The 22,936-nt window shown below is 49.8% G+C and overlaps 1 protein-coding gene across 13 annotated transcripts in view; it reads left to right on the forward strand.

Moving 5' to 3' along the window:
• LOC146785113 (outer mitochondrial transmembrane helix translocase-like) overlaps positions 1-22,936 on the forward strand; it is a 209,064-nt gene that overhangs the window by 153,947 nt on the left and 32,181 nt on the right. For all 13 annotated transcript variants that reach the window (XM_085633765.1, XM_085633768.1, XM_085633774.1 and 10 more), the window contains 2 exons: positions 947-1,147; positions 8,388-8,494. In XM_085633765.1, coding sequence (XP_085489891.1) covers positions 947-1,147; positions 8,388-8,494 — 308 coding nt within the window. The remainder of the gene's footprint in view (positions 1-946; positions 1,148-8,387; positions 8,495-22,936) is intronic.

Genomic DNA, 22,936 nt, shown 5'->3' on the forward strand with positions numbered 1-22,936 from the left:
GTATGAGAGATTAGGGCTTGCACATCTATGGGATGCTCCACAGAATATGACATTGTCTTCTAGGAAGCTTGTAAAGGATACCTTTTGGTCGTACGTCAACGGAGAACTATTGTATAGCTCATCGTCTGGCAAATTGACCTTGGAATGTTTTTCAAAGATACACCTAGTTTAGAGCAATTTATGGATGAGATCTGTCCACCATTAGCAAAAACATTATACTTACAGTTTAGGTATGGGGTTTTACAGATCAATGCATATACGTCCTGTTGGGGGAAGGCGAAAGGCCCTGACTTGTGCACCCTTTTCTCTCTAGGGGCTAAAGAAGATGCTGCCCACTTACTTTTTTTCTGCCCAAAATACAAAAAACCAAGGGCCTGTTGGATCAAACCCGTTTGTAACTATGTGGGGGTTAGATCTTATAAAGTGGCAGAGCGTATATTCAAGTCAAACACCTCACAGCTAGTGGTGTTTGGAACAAGTAGATTTTTATACAGTGTGTATTTTATTAGGAAACGTTCTGGTTATAAACTGTAAATATATTCTGATTTATGCTCTGCCCTTCCGTCTTCCCCCCTTCTGATTTTTGTACACGTTTTATTGTCTCTCCAGCCCATGTAATTAACTTTTCTCTGGCTTTTAATTAATTTATACATTGTTATTTATATTTTAACATGCGGTATTGTGTACTTCTGGGTTACTTATAAAACAAATTTTATCGCCAATTCAATGTAAAATACCTCCCATTAATATGATGAATTGTATATATGTATGTTATACTTATCTCTTGCTGACTTTTATGGCTTATTGCCGAAATAAAGTTTAAATGAATGAATGAAATGAGCACTTTTGAAATTATTTCTGTAGGGATTTGGGTTTGGGATACATGCTGCCCTCTGTGAATTGATGTAATGATTCAATGCATGCTCTACTGTCTGTCCTGTTGCAGGAGTCTTGTTGCATGGACCTCCAGGCTGTGGAAAGACCCTCCTGGCCAAGGCGATCGCACGGGCATCTGGATGCCAGTTCATCAACCTGCAGCCTGCAGCTCTCACTGACAAGTGGTATGGAGAGTCGCAGAAGCTCACTGCCTCTGTCTTCTCACTAGCAACCAAGTTGCAGCCCTGCATCATCTTCATCGATGAGATAGGTACGCGGAAGGGAAGGAGTAGAAACCTTGGTGGGACCAAGGGGGCGGAGCTAGAGGGACAGTAAATTCAGTATTCTACTCAGAGGAATGAGGCAGACAGAACCCAGTGTAGATATTGTATCCTTCTAGTTCACAAGTGGAACAAGCCCTCAAGGGCATATTATACAAGCGCAATATGCTACAGCGCATGTGTCCTATCAGCAGCAGTCTGCACAGGGATAATTCTCCCCTTCACTCGCAAAACATCTGCAGGGTGATCAGCGCACAAACAGGCACATGCATCAAAAGAAAAACCGGTCGCAAACGGGCAGATTCTCAGAATCTGCCCCTTTGCGACCGGTATTTTTGCATTTGGGATGCATCATCCCAAATGCAAAAATCGCAATTTAAGTCATGTCTAAATTGCGATTACTTAAATTGCGATTGCATTTAAGGAATCGCAAATTGAGATTCCTTAAATGCAATGAATTAAAGTAAAAAAAATAGCGATTTCGCTAATAGGGGGCGCAAATTACCATGAAGTTGAACGTCATGGTAATTTGCAAAACCTTTGAAAAATGGACTTATGTGCATTTTTCAAAGTTTCATGTTGCGCACACACATGCCCTTAGGGCATGTGTGTGCGCAACATATGTGCACAGATCAATTTCAGGGGTGCAACAGGGTGTCCTTTTGACACCCTTGCACCCTGAAATTGCATGCGCAATTTGCGAGGACCTATTGGTACTCGCAAATTGCGCATGTCATTTCCCATTCATTCCTATGGGCCTATAGGCCCATAGGAATGAATGGGAAGCCATTCCTTATGCAAATAAGGAATGTGTAGGAATCGCTACTTTTACAGCGATTCCTACATGCATAGGCTTTTGCGAGCCCTTAATTGATATTCCTTAATTAACGCAATTAAGGACTAGCAAAATCCTACCTTGATGCATGTGCCTGCAAGACTATTATCTCAGAGAGGATGAGGCCTGATGAGTTAATGCTATTGTTCACCTTAGTGCAATAATATCTTATTCCTTCAACAGTCTTTTATTTTTTCTACATTTCTTTATTGTCAACTCAAGTTGCAAAAAGAAAAACAAGCATGAGCATCGTCAAAGAAGCATTACACAGCAGTGGTATTTTACATCTTGCAGACATGCTGTGAACCATTACACTGTTAAGTCACTCATGCTTTAGCCCCCCCTCGAACTGCAGGCTCAATTTCCATCTCAAGGTGATAACATTTAGTCTTAAAACAAGAGGGAGAGGGACCGAAAAGCCCAGCACAATGCAGCATCTTCTTGCATATAAAGAAAGGTTTATTCGGTTACACCCGTAAACATTTTAAAATACCCTCCCTTCTGCTTCCGTTCGCCTACAAAACTGTAAATATTGGGGCATTCATCTGTGTATGTCGTTAGAATTTCACACTGGCTCTGTATGTCCCTCCGGTCGTGCCTCTGAGCCACTCCACTCGCCCACCCCTACTATCTCTGCATCGTCTCAGTCTGTTGCCTCTGGTTGAGTCTCTCCTGGAGACTCCAGCACTGCCTACACCATAGTCCCCCAGGAGAGAAAGTCATCTGTAATCCCGTCATCATATGGGTTTGCCTCATATGTGCCTCCTCCACTCCAGCCCATTTGGGTAAACCCCTGCACCAGTCTTCTTGTTTGGGGGATAAAGGGCTCATCCAGCTTATCACTATGCACCTTTTAGCAACTATTAACTCAAACACTGTAAAACGGTTGCTTTTTTTTTCTTTGGGTTATCGGGTAGGAGGCCCAACATGCACTGTTTAATTTTACGCGTCATCTCCCAGCCCGTCACCCCTCGAAGATGGCATAGTATCCCAGTCTAGTATAGAATGATAGCCAGGCAATGCCACACTATGTGTAAACAATAAGCCAGATGCATCTAGGACAGCCCGGCGATCTAGAGGGGTAAATCGTGTGTAGCCTCTTATGGGAAAGATATGTTGTGTGCACCACGTCAAATAGTATGAGTTTAAACCGTGCACTAATGGAGACCCTTTGTACTGCTGCATGTATCTTTGATCAATCTTTAGGCTCAAAGTGTTCTCCAGTATTGCGCTGCCAGATTGCCTCCACCCAAAGTGGTGTCAAACGCCTATCAGCGCGGAGCGCGCGGTAGATATGTGTAATGAACATACGTCCCCACCATAGAAAAAAGTGTCACCAAAGTCTACGTGGGCTCAGGGGCTTCTGGGAATGACCGCCATGGCTGATATTTCGGTGTATTGAAGAAATTGACCTTTTCCCAGATCAAACGTCTCCATTCCATCCGCCAGGGTTACTAATCGACCCACTGGGTACAAATCTGACATCATAATGCACCCTCCCTCCTGCCGCCGGTCTACTGCCATGGTTTGGGACATCTGTTCAAATGGGTGCACTATCCACATATCTAGTTCTGGTGTGTATGGTGCTCTACCTATTACCCACTGCACCGCCCTCTCCTACAACTGGCCCATATGTCGGATCAGATGCGGAAATGCATCAGGCATGACTCCACTGTGCATCAGCAGCACCCCAGTTATGTTCCCCATCCAGCCAGTGGATCGCATGTTGAAAATGCGCTGCTAAATAGTAAAGTTCCAGGTTTCCTCCAACAGTCTTATGCCTTATCGAGGCCTACTCCTGCAATCCTTTCCCCATCTGTTTCAACTGTTGCAGTGGGGAGTGGCACATCTACAAATCATCATGCCATATTGAATATGAACCGCATCTTTTCTGCCCTTTTTATTATCATTATTCATTTCACTGAGGGCCACCTTACGTAGTTCTTAAACCTAAACTCAAATTCTGGAGCTGATTTTCAAATCGATTTTGGAAAGGAATCTCTTACAGAGTACAAGTGCCAAAGCTAAGTATTTGCTTGTAAGTGCATCCTTCTTTTGGTGTGGTGCTAACCCTAGCAAGCATATTTTAAATGTGTTCAAGCTCTACGACCTGTGTACCCCATCAAAAACTGTGTGACCTTAGTACTAAGAAACTGAATAGTAGATTGTGTCCAGAACTTGAAAGAAAGTAGGTTGGATTTCATCTGTGTTTTGGACAGTTTGTAGCTCTCTGTGTGGCTATTTTATGTTTCGTATGGAGTGTAGAATACGTTTGTCAGTAACAGAGTAAATGAGTTTGAAGCAATGATTAGACCAAACCTTCTGCTTCTGTTGCTGCATCAAAGTAATGTCCCAATGCTTAACTCATGTAGCTCTCAACCTTACATATTTTGTTGAGGAGCAGCCAATCACAGAGTTATGCACATTGGTGACCTATCTCCTGCACCCTTACGAGCTCATCAAACATCAAAAAAGAAGTGGAGCTACCAGAGTCTCTTTTAGAAGAACCTCCAAGCACTTTCACAATACCATCCATAACTTAATAGTGACCATAAAGTGGCTCATCTTGAAACCATAGAGTTCTCATAATTGACACCATTCCTTCATCCTTCCATCTGAGACAAGTTCCTAACCTATTAACATTTAAGTGCACATTATGAGAGTTCGTGGACTCACGATAGAGGAATACCGCAGCCAGAAATCTAAACATCCTAGGTTGACGTAAGTTCTACGTTCAGCATCACCGCACTATTACAATTTTCCCATGAGCAATTAGGAATAACACTGGGAATCAGTGTTTCCAAACTGTTTCTCCCGTATTTTTCCTTAGGTAATGCCTTATTCCAAGTTCTGGGTTTTCCTGGTAAAATGAAGATGACGAAAAATATCAGGAGTGGTGCACTTTGGAACAACTTGTAATCCTGATTTGAATGATATGGTCTGTTACTGGCTCAGTTCAGATTTCCACAATTCTTGTAATAAGGGCTCCTGCATTTTGCCAATCTTGCGGGCCCTAGGGGATATCTATTACCTTAGTACTGTCTGTGACTGCAAATATTCCCTCACTTGAGAGGTATCGATGTTTTATGTCTAGTTTCTTACAGGTCCTCTTCCATAATTCAGGCGACGTTAAGATACATTTAGGCATATTCTAACCTTTATATCCTGATATGCTGGCTGGAATCCCCCAAGCAAGTTAGCAAAGTAGTGCGTACTTCTCTATGAAAGTACATACACTCAGATACTTCATGATGTACAAGGAACACATGGTAGTAAAGTTTAAAATCTGATGCCTCTTACACCCAGCTATCATATGAAAACTTTAGTACCTCCAGCGCTCCTGCTCCTCTAGGTTGCTTGTGACCTCTACACCAGCGGACTGACCTAGAATTCAACTGGGAGGATCCCCTTGAATATTTTATAATTACTTATCTGGGTATTAGTTCACACGCTGTGGGTTGTTGTTAAACACATCGCCAGGGATTGATTCACGAGTGGTGTGTCGTTGTTCAACATGCTTCTGAGTAAATATTCCAACCCTGTGAGTGTGTTGTGAACCCATGTCTCCATATATTAATTTCCATCCTGTGGCTTTGTTGCCACTATGTTTTTTTTTTTTTTTTTTTTTGAAAACCTTTATTTAACAGTTCAATAAGAACAAGTATGGGCCTACAACCCCCCAGGGCCGGCCGCTAAGCAATCAGGGCAATAACGACAAGTACAAACACAGGCAGCACTTCGGGGAGCAAAATCGTACTACTAATACTGTGAACAGCGTAAGTAGGGCACCAGGAGAAAAAGGTTTTCATTTTATAATGAGACAAGGCAGTAGGATCAGGTGACAAGCAATTTTAAAACAACAATCACGGATCTGCAGAGTAATGAACGTTAGCGATTTACAGCAATCTGTTAGGTCGATGGCGCAAACACAAGAACATCAGGATGGGGAAGAACATAATATACAGTTGCGCCCGCAGTCCCCCGCCAAAACTCCCCAAGAACACCTCGGAAGTTGTGAACACATGGAACGGCAACGAGGCATAACAACAGGGAGTGTATCACGCTGATCCCAGAAAAAGAAAAAACAAAAAGAATCAGAGAAGAAAAAGGAGGCCATGGAAAAAGAGATGAAAGAATACAGAATCCCCTCCCCCAACCCCCCACCCTGCACCTCTGCAAATGAGTACGGCCCCACCCCCCCAGCAGTGTGCCTGTCGCCCTGGAACCAGACCCGAAATATAGGAGAGTAGGGAAAAAGAAGTAGGAAAAGACCCCCACCAGGCGGGGGGGTAGAGAAAGTATTTATAAACTTGGAGGAGGGCCTTCATAACAGACCCCCAGCGTTCTCCCTCCCGCACGGTAAGGTTCCCCTAAAGTGAACAAGGAACAGCACAAAGACAATCTTCTCAAACCACGATGGGGAGCATTATGCACCTATTGTGCCAGTAGCCATGTCAGGAGAGCACGCCACCCCTAAGCCCGCCCGTCCACTAGGCGACCACCCCAGAGGGGCCAGCCTCATCCCTGACCACTCTTCGGAATTCTGCCCATGCCAACCCCTCGACCCAGCACCATACCCAATGTTCCTAGGCAGAGAAATGTCCGACAACGACAGAGAAGCGACACACACAGGTGGGGTGGAAGTCTCTGAGGAACACAGTCCGCCGCGTGAAGAAACAGGCTTCCCAGGGCTGCCCTAGGATCTGCACTGCATGCAAGGTTCAGGGAGGCAGAAGCAGCCAAAGCAGACATTAGTTGCTGGAGTTGTCCCTGGGTCGTAGGAGGGCATGTACGGGACGAGGCCACCACAGCACACACAGGTCCATCGCCTCCGGGAGAGATCAGGCCCTCAGAAGGTCGAACACACTGTAGCATACTGGCCGGGGCGTCCAGTCGTGCACTAACCTCAGGGGTGGCCGCCACAGCATCCTCCTGCGCGCAGTGTGGGTAGTCTCTGTGTTCGTGTGGACAGACGGGCCGCCACTGCCCCAACTCCGACGCCACACCATCGAGCCTACTCCCTAAGATCACGAAACCGTGAACCAAGGAGGAGTGAAGAGTACCAAGAGCCTCGAGGAGGTCGCCGTACCCCAGCTCAGCTCTCTGCGCTCTTGCCGCCATACTCCCAGAAGTCGTACGCTCACAGGCCCGCCGCGGCCCAGCGGACAGGATGGTAGGCTTCATCGCCCAAAGATGGCCGCCAAGTATGCCCGACCCTCACCGGGGCCGAGACAAGCGTCGCGGTGTCCACGTCGCGGGTGACCGGGTTCCGGGGGCAAGCAAAAAACTATCCTTGGTCACGGGCAACAGTCGTCCCCACCACGGACCAGCCCCCGTAGAAATCCGGGGGCGGCCCGCCGCGATCGGGGCAGGATACGGACGGCGGCCGGGCAGCTCACCAGCAAGGCAGGGGCAGCCACCGGAGGATCTAAAATTTGCACCCCGGTCATGCACTCGGTCCGCTACGCTGGGCAGTAGAAGTGACCATGCCGAAATGTAGGCCGAGTTTGGCACCGCTCCGGTGACCGACTCCACCCAGTCACCACTGGCCGCTGTTGTCGCACTGCCACCCGGCCACGGCGTCCACCCGATGTCCCGGCGCCAGGGCCGCGCCGGCCGCAAAGTTCAGATGCAGTTTTCTCCGGTGATACCGCAGCTAGAAACTTCGGAGTCAGACAGTCGGGAGCCCCCCTCCTTCAGAAACACGACCACGTAGCACAGGTTGAGGATCTCAGGCAGGATATCCGTGCGGGATGCGGAGGTTCACGGAGCCGGGAGTCTACGCTGCCGTCCCGGTCGCCATCTTGGCTCCTCCTCCCACTGAGACTGCCACTATGTCTTTGAATATTGATTCACCTCTGAAGGTTTGTTGAACCAATGCATCAGGTACTAATTTACACTAGGTTTGTTGGTAAACCAGGACCTGGATTTGCAAAGGGAATTTGAGTGTGCAATGCCTGTGCAAGTTTGTGTATCGAAAAATAAATGTAATTCTAAAATGCCTTTCCAAATTTTAGTTTGATATTGTAAGTCCTTGCGAGGCTCAAAGAGCGAGGTGTTGAAAGGGTGCTTTCCCCCACCCTTGGGACTCGCAAAGGAAACGTATTAATGTACGGTGACTGTTACTGTGGTTCCAAAGATATGATTGGTTCCCGACTGCTGACCACAAACAGTAACCATTCACAAAGAGAAAGGTGCCATTTTGGATAGGGGACAATTGGTGACATTACTTGGAGAAGATATTGGTCCTTAGGAGCATGCTGCTCCAGGGATGCGCCAATGTGTTTACTTTCTATGGCAATGGGTATTATTGCATACTTTGTGGGTGTGTTGGCAACCACACTGAGAATTTTCTCGTGATAAAGCGTTGGTAATATTTCTTTTGATTTGTGCAGATTCCTTCCTGCGGAGTCGTTCCTCTCTGGACCACGAGGCAACTGCCATGATGAAAGCTCAATTCATGAGCCTGTGGGACGGGTTGGATACTTTACCAGATTGTCAGGTACCTGTGGGCTCTTTGTCAGACTGTCATACACCTCTGAGTATACTGTGTCGTGTGTCCGATCACTGCGTTAAACTGTCAGGTATTTCTTAGTAGGCTTTGTATGAATGCTGGCCTTTTTGTCAGGTGGTGCGGTACCTTTGGTCATCGTATGTGGATGTATGTGTTTTTTGTGTCCGTATTCACTTTGTGTGTGTGTGTCTGAGAAAAGAGCTTGGACTGGCTAAACTCTATCAGGTATCAGTAAACATATAGTCTGAGAGGGCTTTATCACTGAGCATAATTTATGTGAGCGATCAACACTGTGACCGACTGCTACCTCTGCATATAGTGTGTGATGGGTGGTCTTTGACACGCAGGCAGTTTTCACACATTGTGTGTGTGTGGAGTCTGCCCATCAGTCAGGTGCCCCATAGCATACAATGGTTAAGGCCTAGACATTATCAGAATGCCAGGTATAAATTGACACACACTGTGCAAGGTTAAAATACTGTATCAGATTGTTAGGTATCCCTGAACATATAGTTTGTGAGAGCTGGTCTCTGTATAAGACTATCATATAGCACAGAACGGGTGAGAGTTGGACACTGTGGCAGGTGAATTCTATGTCAGATTGTTTAGTACTCGTCAGCTGATAGTGTATGGGGGTTAGACACTGTGTATGACTGTACGGTACCCCTGAGCAGAAAGCATGGGATGGCTGGACACTGAGAACATCTGGTATCCCTGAATAGATATGGCTCAGTTAATGAAAATAAACAGAAAAGGCTGGACGGAGATTTTTGTCTCCAACTGAGTGTAATTTTCAAATTTTTTTCAATTCACTAACTTACCTAGTAATATGCCTGGAAACAACCAACTCGTGGGCCAGGAGCAAGCAGCTCAGCCAATAGCAGCCCACAGGGGCCATGGTCACTTCCTGTACCATTCAACTCATTGAGAAGGGAAAAGGTGTGGAGGAGTACGAAGGCAGAACCCAGCAACCGTGACACAGCAAGAACCCTGGCTCAGGCTTCGCTTCTTCGCCTGCAATGGAAGAGACGAAACCGGGTTCAGCCTTTGCTGTGGGTCACTTCACGGGAAAAAATATGCCATCTGCTTGTGTTTGTTTTCTGAAGACCCGTACATTTCTGTCTACCAGGAAAAAGGGGTTGTACTTATCACATGTTCACAATGTTGTTTTGTCTTCTGTGCGTCATTAGCAGAAAAGGGGCTGAGCAAGAGGGTAAATGATGCATAAAACCCAACCCCCTTCAGGAGGGGAGTTCCCCCCCTCTCTTGCTTCAAACTGCATCCATATTAATCCTCAAATCACACCACTGACAATGTGCTTTGGTGCCTTAAAAGGTCGCAATTTTTTCAAACATAACATGTTTATACAATTTGCAAAATACCTGGTCATACCTATTGCCTTTTAATATCCATGTTAACACATTTCATTGCCTTTGCAATCATTTGGTTGCTGTGTGGACCCAGCCTCCTCAATTTCCTGGGAAGGAAGGGACTCCCTGTCAGGGTCTCCGATTCAAGGGACTAGGCTTCAACTTGCTACCGACTTGGAGGGTGTCCGTCCAGACCTGCCTGGGCTGCAAGTGCCGTCTTGCTTGCCCTGGACATTTTCATGGGCTCTCCCTGCTCCCAGGGGTCCCTGCCATGTGGCATCCCAAGGACCTTGTCTGAGCATCTACTCTATCTTTCCTGAGGCGGACCCCTTGCATTTCGCTCCCTCGTTACCCCTGCCATGAGGCATCCCAAGGGTCCTGCGGGAGCATCACATCTCCTCTTTCTATGGCGGTATTCCGCCCTTGACTCCTTCAGTGCCCCTGCCGTGAGGCATTCCAAGGACACCGTGTGAGCCTTCCATCTACCATTAGCAATTTCACACTTTTTTCTACCTTTCTTTTGTTCCTTCCGCTTCACCTCTACCCTCGCTGCTGCGCCACCCACTTCTTCCGGTGTGGGTGGGATTCTTTCTTTCTTCTGCGAGGGGGTGTGTGTGCTTTCTTGGGCCTGTTGCCCCTATTTATCCCCTCCTCGTCCCAGTCAGCTCGCCCCTGAATTGGGGGGGGGCCCGAGCTTGCGCTGGGGTGACCAATCCTGGTCACCCCCTTCTAGCAGGCTATGTAAATGGGTGGAGAAGGGCTTCCCGCCCCCGGACGGCGTTTTTCACGGGCTCCCATCGGGTCCGGCTGCGCCTTCCCGGCCCGGGTTCGAACCCCCTCCAGGAGGCGAGTTGTCCCCCCCCCCTCCCTTGTTTCAAACTGCGTCCATATTAACCCTCAAATCACACCACTGTCAACGTGCTTTGGTGCCTTAAAAGGTTGCAGTTTATTCAAACATAACATGTTTATACAATTTGCAATATTCATGGTCATACCAATTGCCCTTTTAATATCCATGTTAAAACATTTCATTGTCTTTGCAATCATTTGGTCGCTGTGTGGACCCAGCCTCCTCAATTTCCACAGAAGAGAGGGACCCCATGTCTGAGTCACCGACTCACGGGTCTAGGCTTCAACTTGCTACCGACTTGGAGGGTGTCCGTCTGGACCTGCCCGGGCTGCAAGTGACGTCCCGCTTGCCTTGGACCCTTTCATGGGCCCTCCCTGCTCCCAGGAGTCCTTGCCGTGTCGCATCTCAAGGACCTTGCTTGAGCGTCTACTCTATCTTTCCTGAGGCTGAGTCCTTGCATTTCGTCCTTCAGTGCCCCTGCCATGAGGCATTCCAAGGACACTGTGTGAGCCTTCCATTTACCTTTAGTAATTTCTCTCTTTTTTCTTCCTTTCTTTTGTTCTTTCCGCCACGCTACCTACAATTTCACGATCGGAGGGAGCTCCCCCTTCCCTGGCCTCCCCCTTGCCTTTAATTGAAACCCATCTATTCCAGCACCCCTACAATGTTCAGTAGGAACATGTCTATTCCCACCCCAGTAAGGTGTACCCCGTCCTCCAAGTGATAACCCGGTTACCTCAAATTTATGAAACCATGTCTAAAGAAACCCCATCCATTGGCCCTACAAACCTTTGCCATGGTGATATTGAGTTTCCGTCTGGATTTTTCCACCGCCCCCAAGTCCATGGCCCCACGCCATGCCTTCCGCACTATTTGTTCTGAAAACAATCACGTCAGCTGGGCGAATCATTCGAGCCAAGGCCGTGATGCTTTTCTGAATATTTTCTAGGAGGGCCCTCCTTCCCAGTGCTGCCAAGTCATTGCCTCCCAGGTGGACAACCACCGCATCTGGTCTGCCACCTTGCCCCATCGCTTCCCGCACTACGGGGAGCAGTTGATCCCATTTTATTCCCGAACGCCCCAACCAGACTATGTTGGTGTCCCGCAGCCATATCCCGCTGAATTCACGTCTGGCTGCGCCCATCTCTGAGCCCACGTCATGTAGTAGCGACCCAAGATCCATACCTTCTTCCGCGGTTCGGTCGGAACTAGACAGGGAGGGTGTTCGGGCGGAGGGGGTGGGGGGTGGGGGGGGCTGAGAAACCGGACTAAGTATATCGTTGGGCGTATGTAACGCTTAAATGCACTGGATGCCCAGCGTCCTATCCCCTTGATTTGTTCGTTATCTAGGCCTAGCCCTGCGGCTGTGGTGGCTGCCCCTATTCTGAAAGAGTCGGACCCAAACTTCTTTGCAGGGAGCCCAGCTGCCTCTAGACTCTTTCTCATCACTGCTATGAATTGAAAACGGCTGAGGAACGACCCGCCCCCATGCCTGAAAAGAGGCGCGTGGTCGTAGTCCCTGGGTCCCAAGTATTTCTGCAGTAAGCACACTGGGCAGCAGGCCTTATCCCTCATGCAGTTTATTCTAGTCCTTTTCCCTCTGCCTGCCTGGTCTGTTTTGAACCGTTGCAACAGGATGTCCATGTGCCCTTCACCTATCTCTACGTCCCCCCTGTTAATACATGCTGTACCTGTATTGCCGACTGCTGGAGCTACCAACTCGCTGATCCTGTAAGCCCCAAACAAAGAATGCCAGTGTGAACGCTGCCCCAAAGAGCATGGTTTCCTGTCCTGAGGTACATACTCCCCGCTAGGACCCCTATCACCCGCTGCAGTATGCTAAAGTGGATGGGGCGCCTTGCATTCTTCTTTGCTCGCTGCAACCTGCCCCAGCCTTTAAGTGCCATCCTGCATTGAAAGGCCCTAGTTGGGTCCTCCCCTGCAGCCAATTTTGTGTAATATGCTACTGCGTTCACGTGTGTCTGGGCCCAAGGTTTAGTCTTTCCCGACACAAAGGCCCACTCAATGAAGTCTAAGACTACCTTCTGACTTGCCAGCTGGCCCCTTTTTAGTCCTCCCCTGGCCGCAAAAGTCTCTCAACACTTATGGTAACGGGTTTCCGTTTTTGGGGTCAGTGCATTGTCCAGCATCATCTTCAACCCAGGTCTACCCATGCCCATGCCTCTTCCGGCCCCCTTTGGTCTGCGTCTACTGAAAACGAGAAATGGCATCGGCAACTGAGTTCTCTACCCCCGGGATGTGTCTCGCCCTAAGCGCGATATTTGCTCTCAGTTGGCATTCAACCAGTTTTCGAAGCAGGTTGGCCACTGCTGGGCCTTTTGCTGACCCTGTGTTGATTGCTTGCACCACCGCGTCGTTATCAGACCATAGCGTTATCTGCCTATTGGCTAGCCGCTGGGCCCAAATGTGGAAAGCCACCACAATTGGGAACAACTCCAACAAGGATATGTTGGCGGTGACTCCTACGTTTTGCCAGGATGCTGGCCAGGCCCCTGCTGTCCAAGCATTCCCCAGGATGGCCCCAAAGCCGAACCCCCCGGGCGAGTCAGTGTAGAGTTCCAGTTGGTTAGCTTGCACCCAAAACGCTCGCGCCACATGAGGGTGCTGTTGAAATCTGTCAGGAAGTTCTCCCATTGCCCTAAGTCCTCCCTCACCCTGTGATGCAGACCCTGTGGTGCTTCTGTGTCATGCCCGTGGTCATCCACACCAAGTGTCTTGGAAAGGCGCACCCCGCGGGGATCACCTGTGTAGCAAAATTTCCCCAGCAGCTGCTGCACCTGATCTAGCGTCGCCTTCTTTTGTTGCCTTAGTCTACCAATGATTTCCTTTAGCTCTGCTACCTTATTGGGCGGCAATCTGCACTCCCCAGCGACTGAGTCCAGCTCTAGCCCGAGGAAGGACAGTTTTGTGGTCAGGCCCTCCGTCTTGTCCTGATCTAAGGGGACACCTAATTCCTGGGCCAGAGCAATGAAGCTATGCAGGAGGTTGGCGCAATCCCCCGTGCCTGCCCTACCGATAAAAAGGAAGTCATCTAAGTAGTGGATGCATCCCCCTTTTGGAGCACGTGTCCCTAGCTCCCACTTCAGGAATCCACTGAACGCCTCAAAATATGCACATGATATCGAGCAACCCATTGGTAAGCATTTGTCATAATAGTAGTGACCGTCTAATTTCAAACCTAGCAGATGGTAGCTGTCTGGGTGCACTGGCAATAACCGGAAGGCTGATTCTATGTCTGTTTTTGCCAGCAGGGCACCCCTCCCTTCCTGCCTTACCAGATCCACCATATCGTCCACTGATGCTGAGGCCACTGTGCATTCCCCTGTTCAGACCAGTCGTTTATGGAATCCCCCTCAGGATGGGATAAATGATGTATCAGCCTGAATTTGCCTGCCTCTTTTTTGGACACCACGCCGAGCGGTGATACCACCAGGTCCTTGAGAGGGGGAAATGAAAGGGCCAGCCACCCGCCCCAGTAGAACTTCTTTCTCTACCTTTTGTCTTGCCACCCCCGCGTTGTCCTTTACTGATTTCAGGTTACGGCTCTCCCGGGCGCCCCTGGGTCCCTTATTTAAAACAAAAAATGTATTTATTAATTTGTATAGCGCCCGAATCACCCCAACAGGGGTATCTCTGCGCTGGAACAGCGTGCTACAGCCAAGCGAGAGAGCCTCAGAAGAGATAGGTTTTTAACAGCTTGCTAAAATGTGGAAGGCTCTGACACTCGCGTAGTTGGCGGGGAAGGTCGTTCCAGAGAGTCGGGGCAAGGTGAGCGAATGCTTTGTCACCCATGCAAGCTTTTTTAATTCTCGGGATGCAGAAAAGTAGTTTTGATCGCAGGGGCTGTGAAGGAGTGTACCGTAACAGTTTGTCAGATAGGTAGGAGGGCCCCAGGCCATTGAGGGCTTTAAATACCATGCAGTAGATCTTGAACTTCACCCGTTTTCTCACAGGGAGCCAGTGGAGTTTGTTAAGAAGTGGTATAGAGGCTGTTCTGGGAGGGGCATTAGCGACTAGTCGGGCTGCCGTATTCTGGACCACCTGCAGCTTGTTCAGGGAAGCCTCGTTGGCCGAAGCCAGCAGTGCATTGCAGTAGTCCTGTCTACTTAACACCAGAGCTTGCATCTGTGTTTTTCTCGTGGAGGATGGTAAGAGAGGAAATACTCTTCTAAGGAGGCCGAGTATATGAAAGCATGTACCTGTGGTGGTGGTGGCATGTGCTTCAAGTTTTACATTCTGGTCAATGCGAATTCCCCGATTCTTGACTACTGCTTTCGGGGTAGGGGCCGAGCCCAGTTCCTCCAGCTACCATATAGTTGCCCAGCTTATTGCTGCACCTCCAAATAGCATAATCTCTGATTTCTCAGTGTTCAGTTAAAGGAAGTTGGCTCTCATCCAGGCAACAATGGTCTTCATGCCCCCTGAGAAGATGTGATGTATGTTAGGGTTGGACTTATCAAAAGATAGTAGGAGCTGGGTGTCGTCCACGTAAGAAATGGGACTAAACCCTAGGGTCCTCATAAGTTGTGCCAAGGCAGTAACATAAATGTTTAAAAGGGTAGGGCTCAAACAGGAGCCCTGCGGTACTCCCTTGGTTACTTTTGAGGTCTTAGATCTGAAGGTGCCCAAAGTGACTGTCTGGGTTCTATCAGTAAGAAAGTCTGTCAACCATTTCAGTGCAGCAACTTGAACCCTGATGTCCTGAAGTCTCTCCAGTAGGGTGTGGTGTGAGATGGTGTTAAATGCCGCGGATAAGTCAAGCAGCTCTAAAAGTGCTGCTTGACCCTTGTCCAGTGTCATTCTGATGTTATCAGTTACCTCAATCAGGGGTGGACTCGGTACTATGCTTGGCCCGGAAGCCTGACTGGAAGACATCCAGACAATGCGAGGTTTCTACAAAGTTAGATAGGTGCCTGTTTATGTGTTTTTCAAGCAGCTTACTCTGAAGGGAGAGCAGAGAAATGGGGCGATAGTTAGACAGCTCGTCCGTGGGAGCCTTGAGGTTTTTTCGAATGGGAACGACTTGTCCTGCTTTCCATTCGGGAGGAAGTCTGCCTTCCCTCAAGGAGCTGTTGAGGACGGAACAGATAGGTCTGGCTAGCTGTTTGGCAAGCAGGGAGGTTATCTTAGCAGGGATAACATCTAAGGGGGACCCTGATTCTACATCTTCCGAGGTAAGGGGTGGGAAACTGAGCAATTGTGCGGTTTTGACCAGGGTTGTTAGTCGTTCTGAAGGGGGATAATTTTATGGTAAATAGCGTCAATGTTCTGGGTAAGAAAGGACGCTATGTTATCACACAGCGATGGATTGGGAGCCTCTGCGGTGTTGCATGCCTTAGGATTTGTAAAGGTCTTCAGGATTTGATATAGGGTTCTTGAGTTATTACCGGCCTGCTCAAGTTGATTAGCGATGTGCAACTAACGTGCGGACTTTAAATTTCTGTGATAAGTGCGGCTTTGAATCTCTCTTTGTCCTGTGCATTGTGTGAATGTCGCCATTTCTGTTCCAATTTCTTGCATTGGCTCTTTTCAGCCCGGAGGAGTGGGGAGTACCAACTAGTGTGGGAGAGTTGGGGGGAGTGGGTCTGCTGTTTCAAAGGCGCTACGTGATCTATGGTGGATTGTAAGATAGAATTAAAATGAGCTAGTTGGTCTTCTACATTATTCATGTAGGTGTAAGTGTTCCAGGAGCTGAAAAGAGTCTGGAATTGATCAGGTTTAAGTTTATGACACGGTCTGTACCAACACGTGGCATTTGTTTTAGGGGTGTAGTCATTTCTAGGGCTCATAATTCCGAAGTCCACCAGAGAATGGTCTGACCAAGTTAATGGACGAGTTTCCCCCCAAATAATGTTCGGGGCGTTGTTTAAAATAAGATCTAAAGTGTGCCCTGCTGAATGTGTAGGGGGTTGTTAATCTTCAAAAGATCAAGTGTGGCAAAATCAGCCAGGCAGGCTGTGGCATCAAGATTGGAGGCATTTTCACTGTGAATATTAAAATCAACCAGGAGTAAAAGGTTTCGGGTTGAGATAACATGGGGGAGATGAGTTCCATCAGTTGATTGGTGAAGTCTAGCAGAGGGCCAGGGGGTCTGTAAATGAGGGCCCCTTTCCAACTGTGTTGAGGGTGCAGGTCGAGTCTAAAAACTAGTCATTCTAGTGTGTCCTTACACATCTGATCTAGGATGGAGATTGTTTTAGATTCCTTATGAATTATAGCTATACCTTCACCCGCCCTTCCAGGCCTGTCGCGTTTTTGGATTCGATAGCCGTTTGGGAGTATCATCACAATAGCGGTGTTGGAGGAGGGTTTGGTCCAAGTTTCGGTCAGAAACCCAATGTGGGGGTCGTTTTCGGACAGGAGATCCCATATGTTGATAGCATGTTTAGCAAGGGATCTAACATTGGCTAGAAAGCAGTTCCAGTTTATATTTAAGGACTGGGACAGGACACGACTTTGGGGTGTATTCACACCGGGCCCGGATCCCTCTATCCGATTGGAGGAAGTGTAATGTGGAAGAGTGTGTTCCGGAGCGAAGCTCTGGAACCTACAATTCCTGCATGTGTAGGGTCCTTCTAAGTTAGCGTAGAGAGACCGGGTGGGGTGCACTAGATACTCACAGGGGTTATTAAGGTTATGCTTAATCTTTAATCATTCGTCCCGTGTGTATGAGCGGTGAGAGCTCTTAGGGTTAGCAGTATCAGCGGAAAAACTGGCAGGGGTTCTGGCGACGTCCAGGCGCGGATGGGCTCAGACAGGCTTGACTTTGGCGCGCCAAGCGTCCGCTGCACGTCGAGCCAGTCATGGATTAAATAGGGAATCGGGCCACTAGACCGCTGCCCTCCGTTTCCGGTACCCACTGGAAGTGCCCCTGGGTCGCTGCCTTCGGCGCAAATTCCCTCCACACAAACAGGACAACCCGCGGTGGAACAGGGAGGAGCGCTTGGGTCACAACTGAGAGGTAGGATAAGTAGGGGGAGTGAGGGTTAACGAAGTAAAGACACAGGGGCAGATTTATGAGCCCCTTGCGCCACTTTTGCGTCACTTTTAACATGGGAAAAGTGACGCAAAAGTGGCGCAAGGAGCTCATAAATCTGCCCCACAGTATACAGTTTTTAAAAGCACTTAATGAAGTGGCGATGTGCGTTAAGAACCAGCGTCAATGTGGCTAAGATACCGGGTACTTTGAGGAGCGTAGGCTTAGCAGGTCTGGCTTGCTCGCGTCCACTGCGCTTCAAGCCTATCAAGGATTAAATAGGGAGTCGGGCCACTAGACCGATTCCCTCCGTTTCCGGTACCCACCGGAAGTGCCCCCAGGTCGCTTCCTTCAGCGCAAATTCCCTCCACACAAAGGGGACAACCCGCGGTGGAACAGGGAGGAGCACTCAGGTCATGACTGAGAGGTAGGATAAGTAGGGAGAGTGAGGGATAACGAAGTAAAAACACAGTATACAGTTTTTAAAAGCACTTAATGAAGTGGCGATGTGCGTTAAGAATCATCGTCAATGTGGCTAAGATACCGGGTACTTTGAGGAGTGTAGGCTTTGCAGGTCTGGCTTGCTCGCATCCCTTGTAAGGGATTGGAAAACCCTGTGTGAAGTCCTCTGCTAGCAGCTGTCTGTCCGTTGCCTTGTGATAGCATCTTAACAAATACAACAGCCTGCTTGCCTTTATGGGGGTCGGTAGCGGCTGCCCCCGCCCCTGCCCCCGCTGCTCCCACCTGGGGGGGCCTGATCCTCACTTGTTTGTGCCTGTCTTATCTTTGTGGCCTGCTGCCCCCGCGGCCCGCTTACAGCATATGGCGGGATGGCTTCCCCCGCGTGACCTGCAAGCATGTCTAAATCTGCATGCGGCCCCCACCCATTTACAATCGTTCTTGTTGAACTTCCAGCATGTTTTACCTGATTTGTTATTGCCCTGGTTTTTCCCTTTGAACCCCTGTCCTTGCCTATCATATTTGCCCTTACTCCCGTAAGGCCGAAAATTGTTCTCTTTTGTGCTGACCCCCTCCCTTGCTGCCATCATGTGTGTCGTGAAACTCTCTATATCCTGACAGTCCCACCGCATTATTAGCCATACTTGCATCTTCTCCCTAAAACCCTCATCGTATTTTAGCTATGCATCGCCCTGATATTGCTGCGCCTCGTGTACCTTTTGCTCGTAGAAAATCAGTGCTGCTGCACTCTGGGGGAATTTCTCAATAAAAACGCACGCCAATGTCCTGAAAACGTTTAGCCAATTTTCTACTGATCTTTCTACTCTGGGCTTGCGGCGGTCTCTCCTGTCATCGGCCTTGTCTTGTGTTGCTAGGTCTAAACCTGCCTGGCGCATTTCCAGCAGTGAGAAAATGTCTATAAACTCCCTTCTCCATATCCTCTCTTTTACTGCTAGTGGGATGAGATTGGCCAGCTCTAAGAGTTTCGTGGTTGTAGGGGGGGGGATCGCTCAGGGAGGGGCTCCTGCCCCCGGCCATTGCCAACAAGGCATCCAAGACGTGGTGTCGCGGCCCCCAGACCCCATGATTCCCCTTGGAAGCCCTGTTGCTCCTGGCCTAGTCCTGTTTTCCATGGAGGTTGCATAGACCAGGCCCCCTGCAGTGCTACATTACTCACTCCCAACTGACTGCCCATGTTTATGTTTTGCCCTGGCTTTCCTGCTGCTGGACCAGCACGCTGTCCCCTCTCGTGCCCGCCCTGGCCGCTCCGCGTGCAATGCTTACCACTCTCCCTGTCGGCCCAATTGGCTCGCCGTCGGCATAGCTTCTGCGGGGCCGCCATGCTGGCTGCAGATCCCTCATCACCACTGCTTCCGTCAGACTCCGAGCTACCTCTGGGGTTGCGGACCTCCTGCTCCTGGCCTGCGGGGTCCTACTTCCACAGCGCTCCGCTCCCTTGGCAATGGCGCTAGCCTTGTTGACCTTTGGGTGGGGCACCGTTTTGGCTGCATGCCCCTAAAACCCGAATTTCTTGGGGGCGCCTGCCGCTGCTTCTTCCCTCTTGCGTGGGCTCCTGCTTTGATCTGCTGGTCAATCCAGGTCTTTCCCTTCAATGCCACAAGCGCCCTGGCCTGCTCCAGCATTGCCTGCAAGTCGTTGTCCAGCTCAGGTCCTGCATCTCCTCTGTGCCTCTTTTGGCGCTTCTAGGGGGCCCCCAGCTGTTCCTGGGCCTCCCTTAGTCGAGCTGGAAGCCGTGTCTCCCTCCCTGTTGGCCCACGCTTGTTTGCCATCTCCAGCAGTGCACTCTTCACCCTGATTGCTGCTGATTGTTGCAAAAAAGGGGGGGTCCACAAATCCTTGTGCACTTGTGTAGTGATGTTGTGCCCAAAAGCCGCCTCCTGTGTCGCTGTTGCCACGAGGGGCTCTGTTTCCTTGTATAACAAAGGTCTGCCTCCGGAAGATGCCCCATACGTGATAGCAAGTCCTACGCTGTTCGCACCCTTTCTGCCGTTCTCTTTCTGGCCACCTGAAGCCTGGCGCAGGCTGCTTCCCCGCCCTGCCACCGGGGAAAATTGGAGCCGGTGGAATAAAAACGAATAGCTCCGGAATGGCTTTCACTTCCCCTCGATCCGCTGTCCTGGGTCGGCTCACTTGCCGAGGGAGCACGGGCAGAAAAGGGGAGGGATGGTGGGATGTGTGCCTTTAAGAAATGCTGTGCCTCCACAACAGGCCACGCCTGCCCTCCGTTGCGTGTCCTCCTCGACTCCCAGCGATTCTCAGCGGCGTTCACAGATGGGGCCCCCGATTCTGCTGCTCTCTGCTCCCAGGCACAGTCACGGCTGCCTCGATCTTCCGGTGGGGGTGCGAAGAACCATGCACTGTTCCTCCTTCTTCTGGATACTGTGGATCCGTACTCCTACCGACTGCTCCGTCCTGTAGGTATGCCACCAACACAGGATCCGGTTCGTACTGGTTCAAGCTGCCTCAGATCGGACAACCTGCTTGGTGGCTCCTTCCTTCTTTCTTTCTTCTACGAGTGTGGGTTTGTGCTTTCTTGGGCCTGTTGCCCCTATTAATCCTACCCTCGTCCCAGTCAGCTCGCCCCCGGATTGGGGAGGGGGGCCCGAGCTCGCCCTGGGGTGACCAATCCTGGTCACCCCCTTCCAGCAAGTTATGTAAATGGGTGGGGAGGGACTTCCCGTCCCCGGACGGCATTTGTCCCGAGCCCCCATCGGGTCTGGCTTCGCCTTCCCAGCCCGGGTTCTAACTCCTGTCGCATATACATTGGTGGCTTTACAACACTGGGCGAATTCGACAGCAGTAATATACATTATTGCAAAAGATATTTCTAACTATTGTTCGTGTTTATACACCGGTTTTGTAAATTTACAACTTATTAGCTCCAGCGTGGGTGTTAGAGATGGATTATACTGTAGAGGGTGTTTAGCCGCTCCAGTGCTGTAAGGAACAAGAAATCTGAAAGGTTGGACGGCGTCCTCGCTTTAGAGTATTGGCTCGTCCATGTTAAGCGTAGGCTGACCCCTTTGTGTTCTGTTAAAAACTAAGGGGTGGGTCGTCGCTTGAACTGTGTCCAACGTGACGAAGAGTGCGTACGCAGCCTGGCTTAGTTTGTTGTCTCGGACGTCGCGCTGTTGCTATGAGCCTTTTTTTTTGTCGCAGATTTATATGGCGCAAACTCGACCCGAAGGTTTTGGAGCGCTTTACATGAGCACCAGTTACGTTACACAAGGACACACAAGACTTTCTGTTAGGCACGTGGAGATTAAGTGATTTTCCCAGATTCACAAAATGTGGAGTCGACCCCAAGGCTCGAACCTTGGTTTCCCAGCTCAGAAGTCGGCAGTCTAGCCGTGAGACCACATCCGGGCCTGTTCGAGTTCAGCATCGAAAATAGGTAAGGACACCGGTGTGGCGGTGCGCTTCTTTATCGCTACTGAGCCTAAAGATGACTTAGCACTATTAGCCTGAGTAGGAAGTTTTTTTTAATTTGTAAAATATTGATGCTTGTATTCCAAGCAGGCTGGCTGTAATTTGCCATAAACCTCTGTAGCGCGCTGGAACAACTGCGTGTGCGGCCTTCGCTGCGCGCAGCAGAGACACGCGTGGCACAGGGTATAACTTTCGTCCGAAGATCACGTGCGACTAGGGGCCCATTTATTTTTACCCTCGGACCGAGCCCAGTCACGAGGGATGGTGGGTAATACATTGTATTGTATGGGCGAGGTGATCCTGTACATCCCTCCTTTCTTTTAGATGCAAAACCAACGTGGGAAGAAGTGAAAGAAGAATAAGAGGATAGGAACATAAGTACAGAAGTAAATCACACATCCAAATATCTGAGGGGTGCAATCCTTCACATGTAGCCGGCGGTCGCACTGCATGTTCAGCACACAAAGTCCTTCAGCCTTTTGCTGGGGTCCGGGTTGGGTCGGAGCAGGTATCGCTGGCTTTGTGAGGGCCCTACCCTTGGGTCCCCGGCGATGTTCTCTGGGGACCTCACTGACGCCCCTGGGAGTGGCTGGCCCTCGGGACTCTCCATTGAGGCACTGGCTCAGTCCGGCACTGGGTTGGGCACATGGCCCTCCTTAGTGGCGGTCATGGTTTCCTCGGGCATGCTGGCTGGTTCGTATTCATCCTCCTGAGAGGAGTGGTCGATAGGCAGGGCACCTGGAGCTACCTTGAACCAGAACACATTTCTCACCACTATGTGGAGACCTCGTTGCGCCGTGATCATGGTGCCATCACACGAGTGACCGTCCACACCTCCGGTTCATAGGGCGTGCAAAACTTCCACCCTGGGTGACGATCCTTGAGGACCACTTTGGTCCCGACACACACAACTGGGGCTTTGGCCCCCCGGCTGGCAGTCGCCTTCTCATTGGTCATTTTCTGCTTCTGCTGCGTCCTCTTGGTGTCCAGGCAGGGCGGCGCCCACTCAGGGTCTTCCAGGATTAGAATGCGCGGGGAGCACTTTAACAGGAGCGAAGCTGGGGCACATCCGGTCGTGGAGTGTGGCGTTTGCCGATATCCAAACAGAAATTTATGCAGACATGCCTCGGGATCCTGGTGCTGGTCCACACCGATTCTGAGGGCCCTGTTGAGGGTCCTCATGAACCGCTCGACCTAACCGGGAAATACAGAACACACTGGAGGAATGCATTTTGGGGCTCCACAAACAGGCCTCAAAGTATAAAGTACAATACCGCTTTATAGATTTAGCGCTCATTCTAGCT

This window comes from Triturus cristatus, chromosome 11 (genome assembly GCF_964204655.1).
Source record: "Triturus cristatus chromosome 11, aTriCri1.1, whole genome shotgun sequence".
NCBI classification, from domain to species: Eukaryota; Metazoa; Chordata; class Amphibia; order Caudata; family Salamandridae; genus Triturus; species Triturus cristatus.